The sequence below is a fragment of the Momordica charantia genome (genome assembly GCF_013281855.1).
Source record: "Momordica charantia cultivar OHB3-1 chromosome 2 unlocalized genomic scaffold, Mcharantia_2.0 BLBB01000002.1, whole genome shotgun sequence".
NCBI lineage: Eukaryota > Viridiplantae > Streptophyta > Magnoliopsida > Cucurbitales > Cucurbitaceae > Momordica > Momordica charantia.
In genome coordinates, this window is record NW_028275160.1 from 8,643,471 (window position 1) to 8,658,972 (window position 15,502).

Consider the following 15,502-nt stretch of genomic DNA (forward strand, 5'->3'; position numbering starts at 1 on the left):
ACCCTCTGCATTTTTTATTGGCATGGATAAATTATGGAAAGGCTCTTGATGATGATGATTTTTATTCTAAATTTTATAATTGGTTCATGCCTTAGAAACAGGTATTATAGCTGATAATTATTTGGTTTAAATATGGTTTTGATTTTGATGACGTGTGAATAATGAACAGGTGTTTAGAAACATAGGTCATTATAGCTGGAAAAAAAAACATAGGTCATTACAGGCTAAAGATGGAGTTTAATGGGCTGAGTCCCAAAAAAAAAAAAAAAGATGGGTGTTTAACGAGAGTTGAGATTAAAACTAAGGTTTTAAATTGTCTAGGGACTAAGACAAGAAGTTGATGATGATGGATCAAGATTAACATTTTAAAAATTTAGGAACTAAAATGGCGATGGGTAAAAGTTTCTACTTAATCCTTATTATTTATTTTTCCGATTCCTTGAAGACTTGAAACAAAAACTTTTTTTATAACAATTTTGTGTTCATCTCTAAGATGCATGTATAGAAATGGTCTTAATGCACAATTTTTTTAATTGAATAAAGAACATAAAGTCTTTCAGACCTTTATTTATTTTTGATGCTATATCATGAAAGATATTTAATAAAAAAAGGAGACTTCCAATGAATTGGAAAGGAAAATGTTCTCTCAAAGTTTACATGATTGTAAGAGTATTGCTAGAAATAGAAGATGCCTTTTTATACACTCTTCCTCAAGGATGGCTGCATACACCATGCCTTCCTCTCGATAAGATGTTATCTAACAGTAAAAACTAAAAAAGAACTAAGAAAGGTCATATTAATAAAGCACTCTGGAATGGTTATTACCCTCCCACAAAGATTTGGGTTGAGCAAATGTTCCTCACCAGTCACCATTTGTTGCAACTAATAGATCTTTGGGGATCTAGTTAGGTCTTAATCGAAGGCAATGAATGGGAGAGTTTCTCTGTGAAGACTGATTCAGACACACTTGTTTGGCTTAATGGAAGCACTATAGAATCTTGATATCCATAACCAGCACTAGATTCTTCTTAAAACTTGCGAACTTGATGCTTTGTTCTTTGGCTGGAGAGGTATAGGAATGAAAGAGGTTATTTTCTGGTACTGGATAGACGAGGCACCAATTGTTATAAGGTGAATATGATTCTGTAATTGGGGCGATTGCAGACCACTGGAAAAAGTTTATAGGGATGATGGAGCACTTTCTGGGTGAGGGAAAGGAGGAGAGTTAAGCTGAGTGCTACTGAACCAGGAAAAACGCGTAAAAAGCTTTGCTAAACCGAAATTCAAATGCAAAAGTAGCAAGATAGAGTGAGTAAACATTTTTACAAAGTGCTTAAATTGATAACTTTCTGTATTCAAATATTCGTCTTCTTATCATGTTGTGTTTTTGTTTCTAGAAAAACTATTTTTGTTCATTTTCCATTCTTCCCTCATCTTCAACACTTCCTTCTCGGATTTTCAAACTTGATAGGTTGGCTTTTGCCTCTGTTTTTTGTTTTGGCTCCATTTTGTTAAGGGCTGGTCTTTCGTATGCCTGTTGTATATCCTTTCATCTGCTCTATGAAAGTTTGGTCTTTCATATAAAAAACCTGATATGACATATAATATGATAAACGGTTAGTGTGTTATATTGGGATGATTAACTGCAGGTAAGTTTTAACTAAGTGGTGGGCAGCAAAGAACATTGAGTTTGTTAGTTAGCACTTTGTTAGCCAAGTTGCAAGGAAAGAGAGCCGTAAATGGGGAGGGTTAAGAAATTTTGAGGTCAAATTTTTGGGTAGTATATTGAGCATTTGTGGGAGAAAGTAGTAAGCATTCTTGAAAAGCTATCTACCTTTGAACTTAGCATTGTTATTTTTCTTGGATAGAGTTCAATTTCATTCTATATTTTTGCTTGCCTGTTAATTGTTTTAGAATTGGCAATCGCCTTGGAACTATGGTAGATTTTTCCAATACAAAATAGAATTATTATTGCAGTTGTGACTGAGTATGGAACTTGGAAAATATCCACCAAAACCTTGATCAACTTTTGTTTGATCGAACTAGTCCTACATTATTGAAGGCGACGACATTGAAAATAGACTGGGGTTCATTTCACATAAAAAATATCAAGGAAATGATGGGAAGCAGTCAAATAGCTTGAGGAATCAGTCACAGTAGTTGCTCCTGTCTATTTTCTATGGAATGGAACAGAAGTGGATCTATGGGGAGAGAATTTTACACATTCATTAGGAAACTTTGGACAATCGCTGTGGACAATGAGAAACATTTTGCTGCACAGACATTTTGATGACTGATTTCCCCCTCAAGGCCGGTTCTATGTTTAGTTATTTTCTGTAAACATTTTTTTCGAACTGTTCGAGTGAATAATGTTTTTCAATAGATGATGCAACATTGTGCAGGGAGGGTCACAACTCCATCTAGACAACTTGGCTCGAAATCGAATTTCGTAAAAAGATTGATTCACATTTAGTAGATGGGGGCTCAAGTGTTCAACACTTGGATGAAAATCTCGTACAGAAACTTTCCCTATTATCGGTTATCGCTATTTCTGATCAAAATCACAATTGCGAATGACACAGTTTCGCTTTCTGTATATATACAGTAGACAATGGATGGTCTCTACAATGTATGAATTGTAATTATATGTTCTTGGCAGCTTAATGTTTGAGCAGCATGGCTTCCATCTTCCTTGTCTTGGCTGCCTTCTTTAGTTTCTCCAATGCCACCAGTCCAACTTGCCTTACCCTTTCTCTGGACAACCCTATGCTGAAAATCTCAGAGCAAACACTGCATTTTGTCAGCTTACTTAGAATGTCATTTACATTTTGCTCAGATAATTTCCTTTGACTTACCGTTTGCTTATTTCCTCCCATGTCAGACATTCGTTATCCAAACCGTGGTAAAGACGAATGATCTCTCTTTCTCGGTCGCCAAGCGTCATATTGATGAGTTTGTTTACCTCAGCCTGTCAATATTTTCGAGTGGATTAATTGATCATTCAGCTAGGTAAGCAAACAAACTTTTCGTTCACCAATCTTCATTATCTTGTATATCGATAAAAATGGTATAATCTTTCATTCTCTAAGTCTGTTTTTTTGGTCTGGCTATCAATCAATTTACCTTCAGAATCCACGTGTCCGTGCCATGCCACGGGTCGTTCTCAAGGCGATTATCCGCAATGTACTGCAAAAACAAAATGTTAACAACAAAAACTCAAGGAGAGTGCCAAGAATTTAAGTAAATAAGGTTCTGAAAATTCTGTGAAGTTTGCAGAAAGGGAGTTGCTATTAAGGCTTACACTATGATGAGTTTCGCCAGGAAGACCATTCAATGAAGGGAATGCTTCACGGTCTAAAGAGAACACCTTGCTGATTGCCTAAAAGATATGAGAGGTTAGCTTCTTATTAGGAAAGAAGAGAGCAAATTGGTTATTAAAAATTTTTTATACCTCAGTGGCATTCTTGACTTTCTTTTTGGACATGTTGAGGGATTCTGCAATCCTCTGAGATGAATAGATAAGTGTCAAAGCAATCACAAAGCTCATCTAAATTTGCAGTTGAACTTGTTTTTTCTTCAAGTTCAACAATATTTTGCTCTAGCTGTGGTGTTATGGCAGTTATCCACTTACATCAAGTGATGGAGTGATTCCCTTCTCTTGCAGTCTAACTTTGGCATTGCGAATTAATCCTAATCTCTCGTGCAAATGAGTTGGCAGTCTCAGCGTTCTTGAATTCTCAACTAATGCTCTTGAAACACCCTGTCCATGGAGGAACACAATCAACTACTCAGTGCACGAGTTCAGGTGCTTGTGCTAAAAATAATTTGAACCAAATCTCCTTAGTAGAACTCTAAACTTTCAATTTTGTGTCTAATAAAACCTTGTACTTTGAAAAATATCAAGACCTATTAGAAGCAAAATCGAAAGCTCAGGAATTTTATTCGACACTTTTAAACTTCAAGGATTTATCAAACACAAAATTGAATGTTTAAGACTTATTAGACACAACTCTGAAAGTTTAGGAACTAAACTTGGGATATCAATTTGTTCAAAAGAATTTATATCCTCACCTGGCGTATCCACCAATAAACATAGGTTGAGATTCTGAACCCCTTTGAGGAATCAAACTTTTCGATCCCGCGGAGAAGTCCAATCAAGCCACCCTACATTTAAGCATAAACAAACTCTTCATATTAGGGGGAGAGACTAATAAGTTGTAGAGTTTGCTGCATGGACTGCCATGAGCTCTTCACCTGAACTAAGTCAGCCATTTCAGCCCCCATGTTGTCATATCTTTGTGCAATCGACATTACCAAACGAACGTTGCTCATTGCTAGCTTCTCCTTCGCCAATGAACACTCAATTACTCTCGAACGTAACTCTGTGCGAGAAATCTTAAGCGATATTGCCAGTTGGTCTTCAGAGGGCTCACATCCTAGTCTTTCCTTCAGTCTGGTAGTCATTGTAGATGTTAGGGGCAAAAATGTACAATATGAAGTTCATGATATCATTATTAGTGCAGCAGTTTTGACAATGAATGGAGAAATAAGACTGCATAAAGATATGATAATCTGCTTTCTCACAGCATGCAGGAATGATACTATCTGCTACTTCTCAATTGTAAATCACAGCTAAAGTAATCTATGAGAATCTGAGAAGCATGTGGTAACCTGGTTTTACGCTCCTCCAACGCGAGACCGACTTTAATTTTCTTCGAAAGACGTACGACTTCAGCATGAGAAAGTAGCTCTTCACTCACTAAACCTTTCACATAGCCCTTCAAACGGGTTTGGAGCAGCTCAGGACTGATGGTAGATCTTAGCTGCTTACTGATTTTTGGTTGAACCATAAAACAGTTTTTACTCTGTATCTTCCTCTTAGAGCTCATTCTCCTTTGCCGGGCCGATACACCCGAACAAGTAACAGGTACTTTCTTCTGAGTTCTTCCTCTACTTGCATCAGTCGGCACAGTTTGCTCAAAAGATAGATTCCATTGCTTCTCCAGCATGGACTTCTGCAGCAAAAGAAGAGCCTCCACAGTACATTTGAGATCAATTTCTTCATCTTCCCATTGTGTGGAGTTCTGAAGCCATGGCTCAACAGTTGGGGAAGAGGGAGTATCTACATGTTCCTTCACAGCTTTGATGCATTGTGTGTGTCGATTCGACGATGGGAAGCTCGGGGAAAAGTTAGCCGAACTTTTCGCTATTACCACACTCTTTGTGGGGGAAACTTGGCTTTGCCCCAACCTATGGTCATTGGCATATAAAAGCTTTTCTGGGAAATCAGAATAATAGGATGAAGAATTCAACAGCCTCTTTGCTGCACCAAGCCCAATTATTGCAGCTGTTGCCATCATATGGCTTCTCTTCTTCTTGTGTACAATACTATTATCATCACACGTTTCAGCACAAAATTGACTGAACCAAATCAAACTCCAATTCAATTCGCTTCACCAGCAACAGTGGATCAATGACTTCGAATAACACCTCAAATTTCTTCAAACCAAAAACAGCCCTAAATTCATCAAACAGAGTAGAAAGAGGGTCAAATTCCCACCTGCAATCTACGAACAATTGAAGGAAATAAACCCAACAAGAACATCATGGAAGAACTCATGGCAAACGTAGAAGAATTAGAAAGCAAAAAGAACAAAATTCGAAACACGAAAACGAGCTTACGGGTTGAATTTCTCAACAGTTTGCTACGACCCAACGACCAAATTCAAACACAAACAATAAAGAAGCGAAAACAAACGAACAAAAGCAAGCTTGGAATTACGAAGAAAATTGCTAAAATTGCAGTGCCCAACAAGAAACCATAGAGATTTCCATGGAAGATTGCTTCAATGAAGTACCTGAACTAGAGAAAATTGAGGAAGACAATGTAGAGGAAGGGAGAGAGGCGATGAATCCAAAGAAAGAAGATGGAAGAATGGTTTGTTGCCTCGTATCAGGAACGAATATCAACGATTTTTTTTCTTTTTGTTTTCAAATTTTGTTGCAAATTTCTGGTGGGGTTAATTCGAAATTTCATGGGAAGAAATTTAGAGGAAGTGGGAACGTGGGATCGATGGAAAAATCAGAGATAATGGGAAAAAATTGAGAGGAAAATGTTTAAGCATTGAAGATATGGGAAGCTGAGATTCCATTGGTTGGAATAGATATTGGGTCCAGTTTTGAGTGGTCTGTAAACTTTTATGCAAAATTACACTTTTTTTTTTTGGAGAAATATTTCTGAAAAATATATATATTTTTTTTGTTGTTATAAAAGACAATAAAATTTGGTGAAGTTGGCTGAACCACACAACTAACCAGAAAGTAAAACAGTTACACTTGGGCACATCTCCCTATTTTTGAAAGAACATAAAAAAAAATATATATATATTAAAAAAATGTTTAAAAGCACAACCTTAAATCTACTTTCAGTTATTAAACGTAGCTCTGTAAGTATATATCTCCATTAGAATTTCTATCCCACTTTTTGTGCTAAGACAAAATATAGCTCTAACTAATAAGATATAAATTATATCTCATCAAGTTGAAAGTTCAATTTCTCACACCGGTATATTTGTCGTACACAAAACTTATATATATATATATATATATATGTTTTGGATTAAGTTTGGCAAGGCTCTTGAAATATTGAATTTTGAACTTTTGTAGGTAAGATCGTGTTATAAAGTTTACCTGGATGGAAATGATTAGAATAGTTCATTCAATAAAAATTACTATTTTTGAGCATACTCCGAAAGAGTGGAATAGAGAACAAAATATTATATAGATATAACTCTTCACTAACACGATTGTGTGCAATTTGTGTCCACCATTTTAAGGATATGACTCAGTAGTAATAAATAAGGAGTTGAAATTATGACATTGTAGGATGAAAATAATTTTTTTTTCCATTTAGAGAAAGTAAATGGATGATTATTTTAAGTGCTAGTTCAAATTTTTTTAATTTTAATTTAATTTTATTTAGCAATGTTGGATATAATAAATAATTATTCACTAATAGTTAGCACGAGTGAATTATAATTATAGAGGTAAAGTGACTCTTTATTATAATTATGAATCATACGTGAAAGATCAACTTACCTGTCACGATTATATCACGAGAAAATATAATCTAAATTTTTTTTTGTAAGTGTAGTATAGATTCCAAGTGGAATAACTTTAGTAAAAAAAAAAAAGAGTTTAATTAATTAGAATTAGATCATGGAATCTAAAAAGGTCCCAAATCTACTAGGATTTTACTAGCTCATGGAAACAAGTTATGGTCCATGCCAACAATTTTATTGGAAATGTAATTTGGAAACTTCAAATTGAAAGCCCAAATTGGCCCAAAAATCAATTTGTTCCATGAATTGAATAATGACTTGGAACCAATATTTTATAGTGATGCGAGTCCCAAAAGCCCATTTAAGGAATGGGTTTAGACTGTAACCTTGCCATTCCAAGACAAGGATGGGTTTTCTGAGTTGCTTAGTTTAGCTGGTCTTCGGCCCAGGATGAGATGTGACTTAGGTTAGGTCTATAAGATATCATAGCTTTTAATGTTTTATGATTCACCTCCAAATGATGAAGAGGTAGTTCGATCCTTATGAATAGCAAAAGAGAGGAATTAGATACTGACAAACCCAAATAAGATCGAGAATAAGTTGTGATGCGGATTGGTCATACAATTCAAAATTTCCTAGGAGGTCTTCCTCTAACCTATCTCTAAGCCTATGCCTACTTGAAACTTACACTAGGATTAAATGGAATGACGTGTCCCATGTGAAAGGCTCGGTAGTACGAGTGTGTGCATAGGTTCGATTCGGTTTGACTTTTAGCTAAAATAGAACGATACACACTTCGCGCTCAAAAGCCAACTTATATGTAGCTTCTTTATATGTGGATCTTAACATGTTTGTACATATATTTGTAGACATGTTATCCATTTGTAAAAATAAAATGACAAGAATTTGAACCATTATAGTTGAGACACTAAAATAAATATTTCGAAATTAAGGAACCAAAATAGAATAGAAATAATTTCTCATGCACCATTGAATATGTGTTAAACTTGTACACCATAAATTAAATTAACAAATTACAACTCTAAGATCTATACATATACATATATATTTTCATTTGCAGAGTCATATTGGATGGATTTGCATGGTTTCTTGGTATTTAAAGTGCAGAGGCAATGAATAATGGTGGCTTATGGCTTTCAACTTCAATAGTTTGTTCCATCTTTTTCAACGAGGCATCAAGTTCTGCAACAAATCTTTCCATGGCTGGAGTGGGCAAGCACAGAGGCACCAAAATCCCCTTCTCCCCTTTACTGTTCTTGAATGGTACATAAAAGCTTGCCAGATTGGGGATCGGTCCGACCCCTCCCTTCGCTGGTCCGCCGTAAACAGCCTTCCCCCACCCGAAGTGCACCTCCTCGAACCCGGCTCTTGTCACGTCCGACACAAGGTATGACCCGACCACACTGAAATGAGGCCGCCCTTTGGTCACCATAAGATCTGCCACAGACTTTATGTACTCCTCTGTCACCTCTGCCTTTGCCTTTCGTACGAGTCCCACAGCATAGCCGAGTGGGTTGTGGCAAAGCTTGGCAGCGGTGGTGAGTGCCACTGGGAAGGTAAATGCATTGCCATAATACCCCGATGGCAGAGGAGGGTTGAACTTGGAGCGAGAGTTCACGGTGCAAAGAAGTCGCATTTCCTCCTTTGGATCAGGTGGAAGGGATATGGTACGAAGGCGCCAAAGGTAGGCTGTGAGGACTTCGAAGAAGGAGCAATGGCGGAGGTGAGCAGGCAAAGTTTTACGAATGACAGATATTTTGGATGGGTTGAAGAAGAAGGAGCGGTGAACCATGTCGTTGAATGAGATGATGGTGCCTCTCACGATGGCAACTTCATCGTACTCATGGTGGATGCAAGTCACAGTTGGAGGGTCCCTTGCGTTTAAGAGGGCTCTTTGCCACACTGGAAGGACAGAAGGAGCTCGTTCAGCACGACCCATCTCAGCTACAGCCGTCATGAATTGGACGAGTCCAAAGGCATCACTCATCGTATGATTAAGACGAAGTGCAAAGATGAAACCACCGCATTTGAGTCGTGTCACCTGCATAATGAGATCATTCATAATTATATGCACTATATACATATATGATGTTAATGGAATAATTAATTAGCCATACCTGGATGAGTAATAATGGACAATTAAGAATCCCACTCGAGCTTGGAACGTCATAGAGAAGCTCCTCCAAACATGGAAATGGCGGATGAGGAGCATCACCAAACTCTTCTAGAGACACATCTGCATCAGCTTCAATGAACAAAATCCCTTCACCTGTACATTCCACAAACAACTTTCGACCAGGTCCTTCCCTCAACCTGCCTGCAAAAGGATAGTAAAACACCAACATCTCTGCAATTGCCTCCTTTATCACTTTTGCTGGATCTTTCCCTTCCATGCTTGGATTATGTTGATAGAATTGTATTATTGGAATATGAAATCTAAGGCTTTCTTGGTCATCAATGTCAGAAAGTTGCTTAAATTCATGGGGTGTAGGCTTCACTGGAACAACTAGCTCGGGTTGGCACCTTCGTACTTTAAAGACGATAGCGGGAGTGAATAGGGTAGCCATTAGAAATAAATATTTGTGTTCTTTGTGGATGTGGGGAGGAAAGCTACATGCTTGATTTATAGAGAGGGAAAGGTGTGTGAAGTGGGGTTTATTGCTAACAACTAATTAACAACCCACTAAAAGACTTTGGTTTATGTTGGTAGGTTATTTATTTATTATTTTTTTTTTGAAGATGGTGGGTTATTTATTAATTGTGCACACTTCACACATTTTGGTAACAACAATCATATAATATGTTGTCTTTTCTCAATTAAATAATTGTCAATAATCAATCTCGATTATCTTATTCAACACGTTTTATTAATTATTTTTTTAAACGTGAAATATATATTTTTTATTCTTTAATGTTTGATTGTATTTTCACTTTAGTCTGATTATTTAAAAAATTTAAGTTAGAATTAGTGATGTTAAAATAAGTTAAATGATAAATTTACATATATGACATGGGATTTAGTGAATTAATATAAATTTAGGGATAAAATTATGCGGGGATGAAAATGTCAAATTACTCCAAATGTTTAATAAGATAGAAAATATTAATTTTTTCTCTCTTAGATGATCTATGTCTTATTATAAATTTCTGTCAACTCACTGAGAATATCATGTCTAAGTCTATTATCAATCAATTTTAATAGTGACTTTGGTAGTTTCTTACTCCACTATATGAATTTCTAATCTATTTACTTGGGATGTATGTGGTTCAATTTAGGTCTACTATAAAATCAACGGTGATGGACCTAATTAGTAAATTAAAAAGATCACCAAACTAATGATCAAAACCCACAAAATTTGTCCAAACCAAATTAATTGATTTTTTTTTTTGGTTTTATAAATAAATAAATATATATATATATATAAAGCTGAGCAAGCCACTCGATCGAGGACAGACGTTATTGCAAGTCACTTAAAAAAAAAAAGAAACGGAACCATATACGGCAGGTTTCTATAAAATCATGGAGGTTTATTTACAAAAAGAAAAATATAGGAAGTGAGAGGCTTGAGAAATGAGAAGGGTGTAGAGCTTTATCAGCATTTCATTCTCGTATAAATCTTGAGTAGCTATTGTTATATTATAATCTTCACGTCATATAGTAGAACCTGCGGTTACAGATCAGACTATATGTAGTCTCAAAGTTTGGACCAAACCTATATAAATGCTAGTGTTAAAACTGGGTTAATAGATTTCTATCATATCTTGTATTTCCTTTTATTATTACTTATTTGTAACCTACTTCGAGCTCTAAGGAGAAGATTTAGTTAGATATTGTTAGGATAATTCTCGATTATTTTCCCAACAAATATATGGTTCTAGTTGATTGAATCGACTTATTTGTTAGTTATTTTTGGATTTTAACTTCACCATACTCTTTTGGGATTTTTTATTTTCTAGAGCCAGTTGAGCAATGTTTTTGGTTTCTTGTTTTCAATTATTAAGTGGCCGTTTTTTTCTTTTTTGTTTTTGATTTTTGGTTTTTAGTACTTTAAAAAGGGGATTGTTTGGTAATTAATTCAATTTTTGGTTTTTCAAGAACCATTTTGAAATCTTATGTAAATTTCAAAAAAAAGAAAGAAGTATTTTTCAAAAACTGATTTCTATTTTTCAAAATTTAATTTTTTCTTACCGTACTCAACTTTTTTTTCTTTCTCATGTTTATTTCTAACAAATATTTCTTGCTCTAGATTTTTTATCCTAAATTTCTCTCTACAAAATTTATTTTTCTCCCACTAAAAATTTTTATATTTTAAATATTTATTATTATTTCTCTTTCTCCAAAATTTTCATTGTGATCTATTTAACAGATTATTCTCATCTTTCTCTAAAAAGTTAATATTTTTCTCCAACTTTTTCTCCTTCTACAGTTTTGTTTCTTAAAACTTTTTTCTTCTTAATCCATTTTTCCTTTGAAAGTTATATCTTATTTCTGGTTCAATTCTCTTTCACTATAATTTTTATTTATCTTTTTATTTATTCATTTTCTCTAAAAAGTATATTTCGAATATTGTTTTTATCTTTAAATTTTTTCTCACTACCATTTTTCTTTTTCTTTCTAATTTCTTTTTTTTTCTTTAACGTATCTTTTCCTCTCAACTTTAATTTTTTTTCTTTAAAATTTTTCTCGTTTTGTCTTTAAATTTTCTTTCACTAATTTTATTTTTCTCCCCAAAATTTATCTTTAAAAAATTTATTTTCATCCGTCTAAACTTGTATTTTGTGTCTCTACATTAGGGATGACAAAAATTCTCTAGGGTCGGGTCCTTGCTCGATGAATAGGAAATTCATGTCCCAAACCCGTTCCGATTCTATTTTTTAATAATTAATATATTTTTTTATTAACATATTTACTAAATTGTGAATAAAATATTAAATATTTTTTTAAAACTAATTATTTATAATAGTAAATAATAATTCTAAAAATAGTTCATATATATTTATTACACTTTTTATAAAATTCTAAAAATAATTAAAATTAATTACAAAACCAGTAATTTTTCCAGCAAATATCCCTGTCCCAAAATAACGATTATTTAAAATGGTTCTGGATTCCCGAACTGAAGAACGAGGTGGAGATGGTGGACTATAAATTTTGAGCACATCTTCAATTCCACCCCACATTATTGTCATCTCTACTCTAGATTGAATCTTCTCTCTAATATATATTTCCAATTTTCTAACTTTTTAAAAATAGAAAACCAAAAATGGTTATCAAACATATTTTATTTTGGTTTTCTAATATTTGGTTTTCTGTTTTTTTAGGAAAAAAACAAAATCAGTGACCAAACATATATATGATTTTTGTTTATTAAAAACAGAAAACTATAAATAAAAAATAAGAAAACCAAAAATCAAAAACCAAAAAGAGAGGTTAATCATCTGGGCCCTAAGAACTCTAAGCATTTAAGAACTATTTATGTTTCTGATTTCTCAATTTTTTAGACGTTCAAAAAATTGTATAGAAATTTTGGAAATAATTTTTTTTTTCTAGTTCAGATTTCCAACAAAATAAAATTTTCCTCTCTTTTCAACAAAAATTAAATAAATAACATGAAATAGTTACCAAATACAATTATGTTTTTCTTTGTCAAAAAAAGAGGGGAAACAAAAAAAAAATTGGAAACATTACCAAACAAAGTTCTCGTTTTCTATTTGTTGTTTCTAATTTTTTTAGAAGTAGTAATAAGAATACATTGGGTAACAATTTCTGTTTCTTGTTTCTTGCAAAAATAAAATAAAATAAAAATAAAACATATATGATAATTCTTTCTTGTTTATTGTTTTTAAGTTTTTTTAGTACAACAACTTGTGGGGCAGAGATTTGAACCCACAACTTCTTTTACCAAAGATATATGACTTAACTTAGGTTGACTCTTATTTTATTTTATTTTTAGTTGAAATAAAATTGTGTAGAGATAATAATATTTCGAAGAATATTATTCATTAGAGAAAATAGTACAATATAAATTTATTTAATATAAAAGTATAAATTATTCAATAGCTTAAATAAAGAATAGGTATTCAAAATATTTTTAATTTAATAAATATGATATATATCTTTTGTTTAAGAAAATATAAATTTTTAGTACAACCGGAGGGTGGGAGAACACAAGGAAATACTTACATCTGAATGTAAGTTTTAATATATAAATCTCAATATATACCGTTTATGCAAAAGATGTCCATGAACACCAAAAAGAAAAACAAAAGGAAATGGAAAAGTAGTTTTTGTAGCTTTTAAAATTTGACTCTTTTAAGGAAACATTTCTCAAAATCACAAGAAATAGTATGAGTTACAAAATTAAGTCTGTTTCTCGAAAAAAAAATGAAAAACGAGAACTAAAAATATAAGAACGTTTCTCAACAATCCTAACTTGCCCACATTTAAAACTCGTTTGGTAAAGTTTCTATTTCTTGTTTTTGTTTCTTCATTTTTAACGAAAAAAATGAATTGCATGACTCCAATGCCAAAGAATTCAAGTGATATCTTTTGTCGTTTCCAAAATTTCTATATAATTTTGTGAATGTTTTCAAAAATGAGAAACAAAAAACATATTTAGTTCGAAAATGCTTAAAATTTCTTAAGAAAATTGGAAACGTTACCAAACGAGCCATGAACTACCCACATCTCCCGTGAAAATTTCTGTTTTTTTCTTTCACTACCTACACTCCAACCTTACCTACTAGAAAGAGAGAAAAAATTATCAACTAATTTAAAATTTTTTATCACTAATTAAAGAGCGAATATAAATAGGCTTGAAAATTTCCTTAACCACTCGATCAGGAGCAAAAAGTCTCGAATAGACTGAGATATGATTGATTAGAAGTAACATCTAAAAAGTAAAAAAGAAACAAAAGAAAAAATATTCCAAAAGAAAAATTAATATTGTTTAATAGTATATAGGCTGGCTAGTACTGTTTACGGGATTAAATTCAATTTCTTGTATTCTTCTTCTTCTTTTTTTAGTACAACATGCGTGGATGAGGTCGAATTCACAATTTTTTAATTGGAGATATATGTCAATTATCGAGTTATGTTTGTTTTGACTATTTCTCGTATTCACTCTTTATTAAAATTAAGTTTGGTGGTTATATTTTGAATTTCACCCTAGAATGCTTCCACATCTTCATATGTTTGAGTATTCAACAATTCTGTCAAACAAACATAAAAATCTTAGATTCTTATGAAACAAACCGCTCCTAATTAAACAAGAAATTCAAATAACAGACGTGAACCTTGCATATCGACCCTTAATATTTCAACCACATATTTTTAAATGGTGCTCAATTAAAATGTCTCAACTCAACTGCATGGGACTTTTGGGACAAAAAGGTGATGTGACTTGTATTATTGATGTCCTAAAAGACATTTACCGGATGAAACTTTGTATTAATCAGATAATGGCAAGTGATTAGAGGAGGAAAGACCATATGCTCGTAATGGAAAATGATTGATATGATCATATAGGTAAATTTTAGACATAGTACACTTTTTTTCAGTACAACATATTGGGATCATACGAGTAAATTTTAGTCCATAATACTCATTTTTAAAAACCTTAGAGAGAAAATATAGTTGTGCATGAAGTTGTCAATTTTCTCCTGACATTTTTTCCCGCACAAAAAGTCGTTGAGCAAAAATCTATTTCTTGATGAACTATAAATCGTCGGGATAGGTCTAGTTATCCCGACGTTTTTTAAAAACCGTCGAGAGAAATGTAGTTGTGTTTGAAGTTGCCAATTTTCTCCCGGCGTTTTTAAAACAAGGGAGAAGTAGAGTGTTCTCCTGACGTTTTTTTTAAAACCGTCGGTAGAAAATATAGTTGCGTGTGAAGTTGCCAATTTTCTCCAGACGTTTTTCTCGATGCACAAAAAGTTGTCGAGCAAAGATCTATTTCCTGATGAACTATAAATCATCAGGATATGTCTAGTTCTCCCTACGTTTTTAAAAAACGTCAAAATAGGTCTAGTTCTCCCGATGTTTTTTAAAAACCGTCGAGAGAACTATAGTTGCACTTGAAGTTGCCAATTTTCTCCCGATGTTTTTAAAATAAGTTGGGAAAACTAGAGTGTGCTCGACGTTTTTTAAACACCGTCGAAAAAAGTAGACTTTTCTTGACCTTTTGAAAAACATTGGGAAAAATTTACTTACCCTAAAGGAAGTGCAAAAGTTTACCATTAAATTTATTTGATATAAAGGTATAAATTATTAGCTTTAAATAAAGAATAAATTTTCAAAATATTTTTAATTTAAAAAATAAAAAAAAATATTTTTTTTGTTTAATAAAATATAATAGCTTTCAAAATATTTTTAAATATAAAAAGATTAATGTATTGAGTGAGAACTAAACCGTGGCTGC

The 15,502-nt window shown here is 33.2% G+C and overlaps 2 protein-coding genes across 3 annotated transcripts; both read right to left on the reverse strand.

The window, feature by feature from the left end:
* Positions 1-2,445: 2,445 nt before the first annotated feature.
* Positions 2,446-6,132, reverse strand: SIGA (sigma factor A). 2 transcript variants are annotated; one of them, XM_022292939.2, is made up of 10 exons: positions 5,859-6,132; positions 4,672-5,518; positions 4,255-4,453; positions 4,072-4,164; positions 3,632-3,760; positions 3,452-3,505; positions 3,302-3,379; positions 3,124-3,186; positions 2,856-2,968; positions 2,446-2,769 (listed from the first exon to the last, which is right to left on the reverse strand). In XM_022292939.2, the coding sequence occupies exons 2-10, from the start codon at positions 5,358-5,360 to the stop codon at positions 2,661-2,663; spliced, it is 1,527 nt and encodes a 508-aa protein (XP_022148631.2). In that variant the 5' UTR covers positions 5,361-5,518; positions 5,859-6,132; the 3' UTR covers positions 2,446-2,660. The 2 variants fall into 2 exon arrangements, with proteins under 2 accessions (XP_022148631.2, XP_022148632.2); XM_022292940.2 differs by having other exon boundaries at positions 4,672-5,567.
* Positions 6,133-8,139: 2,007 nt separating this feature from the next.
* Positions 8,140-9,730, reverse strand: LOC111017243 (benzyl alcohol O-benzoyltransferase). Its single transcript, XM_022292941.2, has 2 exons — positions 9,200-9,730; positions 8,140-9,123 (listed from the first exon to the last, which is right to left on the reverse strand). Exons 1-2 carry the CDS (start codon positions 9,647-9,649, stop codon positions 8,179-8,181), a joined length of 1,395 nt encoding a protein of 464 aa, XP_022148633.1. The 5' UTR covers positions 9,650-9,730; the 3' UTR covers positions 8,140-8,178.
* Between the last annotated feature and the right edge of the window lie 5,772 nt (positions 9,731-15,502).